Source organism: Chiloscyllium plagiosum, unplaced genomic scaffold, assembly GCF_004010195.1.
Source record: "Chiloscyllium plagiosum isolate BGI_BamShark_2017 unplaced genomic scaffold, ASM401019v2 scaf_10996, whole genome shotgun sequence".
In the NCBI taxonomy this organism is placed as follows: Eukaryota; Metazoa; Chordata; class Chondrichthyes; order Orectolobiformes; family Hemiscylliidae; genus Chiloscyllium; species Chiloscyllium plagiosum.
Window position 1 is genome coordinate 1 of NW_025213369.1, and position 5,667 is coordinate 5,667.

General features: G+C 43.5%; 1 gene segment (V, D, J or C); it reads left to right on the forward strand.

Moving 5' to 3' along the window:
* The first annotated feature begins 3,850 nt into the window (after positions 1 to 3,850).
* LOC122547621 overlaps positions 3,851 to 5,667 on the forward strand; it is a 6,491-nt gene continuing 4,674 nt past the window's right edge. The window contains 1 exon segment of the C gene segment in view: positions 3,851 to 4,070. Within this exon segment, the coding sequence occupies positions 3,851 to 4,070 (220 nt within the window).

The window sequence follows — 5,667 nt, forward strand, 5'->3', positions numbered from 1 at the left end:
AATTTTAAATCTCTGACAATTTCCAATTGAAAAATCCCAATCATCATATGTTATTAATTTAACACTATACTTCCCTGGAATAAAGCAATATAATGTGTGATTGCCTTGCTAAAAATGCGGGAAGCTTCATTCCTATTGTATGATTAAGAAATAGCTCTGTCCATTCAGTGAAAACACAGTCAAATCACACAAAAGGAAACCATGTCATCTTGTGTAGACACACAAGTGCCTCAAATAATTTTCAATTCTTCCAGTGGTTGTTTGAATCTCTGGACAGGTGTGGAAGTGTCAGACTTTTTATATCGCCTTGAGAAACTAGTTGTCATCAGTGTATTTGAATTGCTGAAGTTTGTGTGGTATTAGCACATTCACAGCGCTGTTAGGAAGTGAGTCCCATGGCTGTGATTGAGGAAGAGGAAACAGGCAGAGAAATAGTTGAGAGTCAAGTTGAAGTCTGATTTGGAGGAAAGCTTTCAGGAGAAGCATTTACAAGCATGTGCGCCCTTATCCTCAAGGATCACAATGTTGGAACATGCTTCCGAAGGGACATGTCAGCAAACTGGAAGCTGAAGAAGGCACCTCGGCCCCTCTAGAATGCTATTCCATTCATGGGATCATCATTAATCTTGCTGCTCACCAGTCTTCCCAACATTCGATAACATTGAACCTGATTGTTTAATGTTCAGCAAAAGAATCGTGAACCTGTGGAATTCTCCACCACAGAAATTGATTGAGGACAAAACATTAAATGATTTCAATAAGGAGATAGATTCCTTCAATCCTTAAAAAAGTGCTACGGATATGTGGGAGAAAGGGAAACAGGCTACAATATTGGTTGAAAGCCATGAATACATTGAATGGGGCATGGTTTGTAAGTTTGCACGTAACACCAACATTGGTGGTATAATTGGCAGTGAAAGTCATCTAAACATACAATGAGATCTTGATCAGCTGGGCCAATGGGCTGAGGAGTGGCAGATGGAGTTTAATTTAATTGAATACGAAGTGTTGTTCTTTGAGAAGACAAATCAGGTCACAACTTAGAGTTAATGGTAGGGCATTGGATAGTGATGTAAAACACAGGGCCCTGAGATTCCAGACTCATAGAGTCTTAGAGTTAATGGTAAGGCGCTGGGTAGTGATGTTGAACACTGAAGACCCTGAGGGTTCAGACTCATAGATTCCTGAAAGCGTCGTCTCAAGTACCTAGTGTGTTGAAGGTGTTTGGCACATGTACCTTCATTGGTCAGAGCACTGAGTGCAGGAGTTAGGGCTTCATGTTGTAACTGTCCAAAACATTGGAATGAACTGCCAGAGGAAGTGGTAAATGCAGAGATAAGTTCAACATTTAGAAGACATTTGAACAGCTACAGGAACTGGATAGGTCTGGATGGATATGGGCCAAAGGCAGGCAAGTGGAATTAGTTTAATTTGGGAACTCTGGTCAGCATGGATGAGCTGGACCAAAGGAACTGTTTCTGTGCTGTACGACTTTATGGCTCACTGACTTTATGGTGGAGTAGGCTCAAAGTTGGAAGGTGGTGAGCAAGTGAGGGGCTAGATTGGGCATGTGGGAGAGTTTGGGCTGGTAGGCTGTGAGGTGTTGGCTGGCTGCTGGGTAAGCTTGCATGCACTCTGTCTGGCAAGGTGGCATCAAGGTAAATGGTAATGGTCACAGGATAATTTGTTCGAATTCTGCTTGGTAGGTGAGGGGTAGTTTGAGCTGAAATGCAGGAGGTCTGTCTTTGCCAGGTTGGTTTATGGAAAGGAGGGCAGGATGCCAGGCTGGTTAGTGTAGAGGTGGGCAGAGTGCCAGGATGTTTCGGGGGTGTAAGGTCACTTTAATGAAGTGACAGGTGGACGTGTTGTCAAAATGCAAAGCTCGGAGTCTGGCAAAATCGTCGGTGGTAAAGCACAGATGCGAAAGGAGCTAGGATGCAATGTGCACTGGTTGACTTGGATAAGATGAGAGGTCAGTGATCAAGGGCTGAGGTCATGTCTTGGGTAGTGGGCTTTTGTCTGAGGTTGTGAAAATGATGGTACCAGGTCCAGTCAGGGCCAGATTCACCATGGGCCAGGTGCAGGGCGGCAGGAGTGTAGATGAGTGAAAGGAATTGAGATCATATGTCCATCTGGAATATAGAATATAGAACATTACGGTGCAGTACAGGCCCTTCAGCCCTCAATGTTGCGCCTACCTGTGGAGCCAATCTGAAGCCTATCTATCTTACACTATTCCATTTTCATCCATTTGTTTAACCAATGACCTTTTAAATTCCCTTAATGTTGGCGAGTGTACTATTGTTGCAGGCAATGTGTTCCATGGCCCTACTACTCTCTGAGTAAAGAAACAACCTCTGACATCTGTCATCTATGTCCTCTCCTGCTAGCCATCACTATTCAAGGAAACAGACTTCCACTGTCCACCCTCTGTTTATCTTTTATATCTCAATTAAGTCACTTCTCAACCTTCTTCAGTCAAACAAAAACAGCCTCAAGACCCTCATCCTTTCCTCATTAAACCTTCCTGCCATACCAAACAACATCCTGGTAAACCTCCTCTGAACTCTTCCAAATCTTCCACATTCTTTCTATCATGTGGTGACCAGAACAGTCCACAATACACCCAAGTGCAGCCACACCAGAGTTTTGTACAGCTGCTGCCTAACCTCGTGGTTCTGAAACTCAGTCCCTCTATCGATGATAGCCAACACAAAGTATACCTTCTTAACAACTCTATCAAACTGGCTGGCAACTTTTAGGGATCTATGTGCATGGACACCGAGATCTCTCTGCTCAGCTACACTACCAATATGGATTGCCTTGGATGTGTTTCGTGTGATAGGGGTTGTGTGTTCCGGGCATGAATGGGTGTATAGCAGGGTAGGGTTTGTCAATGTGAGTGGGAATTTAGGTCTCGACAGAGTAAGTGCAGTGGTTAGTCTGAAAGATGATGTTTGCTGGTGAACTGCGTGTCAGTTTGATAGTTATTAAAGTTAAAGATTACTTGTTCATTTCTCAAATCATATTTACATAAATACTCAGCTGTAACACTCCAAAGTCGCTGAACCTTAATGGTCCTCCAATTTTCAGAGGCCTCCAGAATTCAGAGAATTGTAAATGAGATGTTTCAACTTCCAGACAATTGGCAAGAGTTCAGCCGTGACAGCCATCCTCCCCGTCCCAGTGCTCAGCTCCTGCCTGTCCTGCTGCGGCAGTGACCTTGCTCCCAGAGAGAACATTCTGCCTTGCATTGATAAGTGAGGAAGGCTCACTGGACCTGATTTCCAAATATGGGGACGGCAAACACAGTCAGGGTTAACTGTAGCATAATAGGGTAGGGGAATGGGTCTGGATGCGTTACTTTTCAGAGGGTGGGTGTGGACTTGTTGGGCCAAATGGCCTGTTTGCACACACTGTAGAATTTCGATGAATCTGCATTTCCTTGGTTTGTATTTTGTGAAACTTCTCTGCTCTTCACAGCAATCCAGTGAAAGTGTCCGTTGGTGAGATCTTCAAACAGTTACTGGGGTGGGATCAGGATGTTCTTCTTCCGAAATTATATGGCAATGGTCAAGGTCGAGGGCATGTTTCTAAAGAGTGAACCAATGATCATGATCAGCAACTGGTAGGAAACAAAAATAAACCCCAGTTATGCTGTCGACTTCAGCGGGAGCATACTGGCAAACGTTTACAGCTGAGGATACATTTGATAAGGTCAAATTAACAGAAACTAACATGCTCAATTGGTCATTCTGTTGTAGAGACACCATCTCCCCCCACGCTTTATGGCCTGGTCTCCTCCTGTCAGGAACACAACACCGGTTCTGCAATCTTTGGTTGTTTGGCGATGGACTATTCCCCTGACGTCACGAAAGTAACCTGGAAGAAAGGTGGGGAGCTAATCACGACTGGATTGAAGACTTACCCATCAGTGAAAAACAAGAAGGGAACCTACACCCTGAGCAGCCAGTTAACCCTGCCCGAGTCAGCGGTAGGTTGCCCCAGCAAAATCTACTGTGAGGTTCAACACAGCGGGTCACACAAGAGCAAAGAAATGCCATGTCCAGGTACGTGTTGTGGGAACTGAGATAAACAGAGCATCTGGGATTAATATGAATAAGGCATTATTTATAACCGTTTTCACAGAATCACCTTATACAGCACAGGAAAAAAAGCCCTTTGATCCATCCAGTTCATGCCTGTCAATAACAGCCACCTAACTATTCCAGTCTCATGTGCCAGCACATGATCCATTGCCTTGTGTGACTTGCCTTTGCAAGGATGCACCTCAATACTTCATACTTATTATGAGGGGCTCAGTTTCTACATGACTTATAGGTGCTGAGCTCCAGGCTAACACCACCCTCTGTTTGATTTTGTTTTCCCCTGAGATCCACTTGGAACCTCCTGGCCTTACCTTCACCCTATGCCCCTGAGGCATTGTTCTCTCCATCAAGGGGAAAGGTTTCATTCAGTTTATCCTGTCTATGCCTAAAATAATTCTAGACATCATGATCATCTTCTCCCTAATTCTCCTCTGCTCCAAGGAAAACCCCTGTCTACCTAATCTAGTTTCATAACTAAAACCCTCCAACCCAGGCAAGATCCTGGCAAATCTCATCAATACTGCCTTCAGTGTAAACACATTCCTTCCATAACATGCACACAACGCTTCAGTATGGTCTAACCAGTGTTCTATTAAGTTCCAGTATCATCTCACCACTCTTCATTGTCAATGTCTAGGCTAATAAAAGCAAATATCCTCCCACTTTCTTAGCCTCTTTATCCAGACAACACAGTTCTGTAGGGGTTCGGTGGGTACATGCACCAAAGATCCTCAGGCCTTTCCAGGGTTCCACCATTCAAAACGTCATACTTCACAGATTCTTCTTCCGAATTACATCACCGTACAATAATCCAGAATAATTTCCATTTGCAACTTCTCTTCACAAAGAACCAATCCTTGTATATCCTCTTGCAATCTAAAGCCATTTTGCTCATGACTTACCAACATGACTGTTTTCATTTCATCTATGAATTTACTGGTTAATCCTGCTCAATTGGAGTCTCAATCATTGGTATGTAAGAGAAATAGCAAGGTAATCATCACCAATCCCTACAGAACACCAGGAGACATAGATTTCCAGTCACGCAGACACCCGATGACTATTATCCTCTGCTCGCACCACTCAGCCAGTTCTAGATCCAATCTGTCAAATTAACTCGGATCCCATTGGTTCTGATTATTGCTATCATCTGGACATCGAGTTGTCTCTCTGAAACCTACTATCAAATTGTTACACATGACTTCTCTCAATAAAACCGTGCTGAAAATTGTTGATTTATCTTCCAAATTAAGACTAATTTCACTTCTCAATAGTTTCCTACCACTAAGACTAGCTTGACTGATCTGTGTTTTCATTATTTATCCCTTCCTTCGTCCTGCATAACAGTGCAACGTTGGCTGATCTACACTCACTTGGCTCAACTGCTGTGGCCAGACATGAATTCTAAATTATTGTCAGCGACCCAACTATTTCATCCTTTGCATCGCTCAACCGCTTGGTCTACTTTTCATCTGCCCTGGAAATATAAACACTTTTCATTCAGCAAGACAAAACAGAACATCACATCATGTGTCCTAATTTCTGAAAACTACATCAC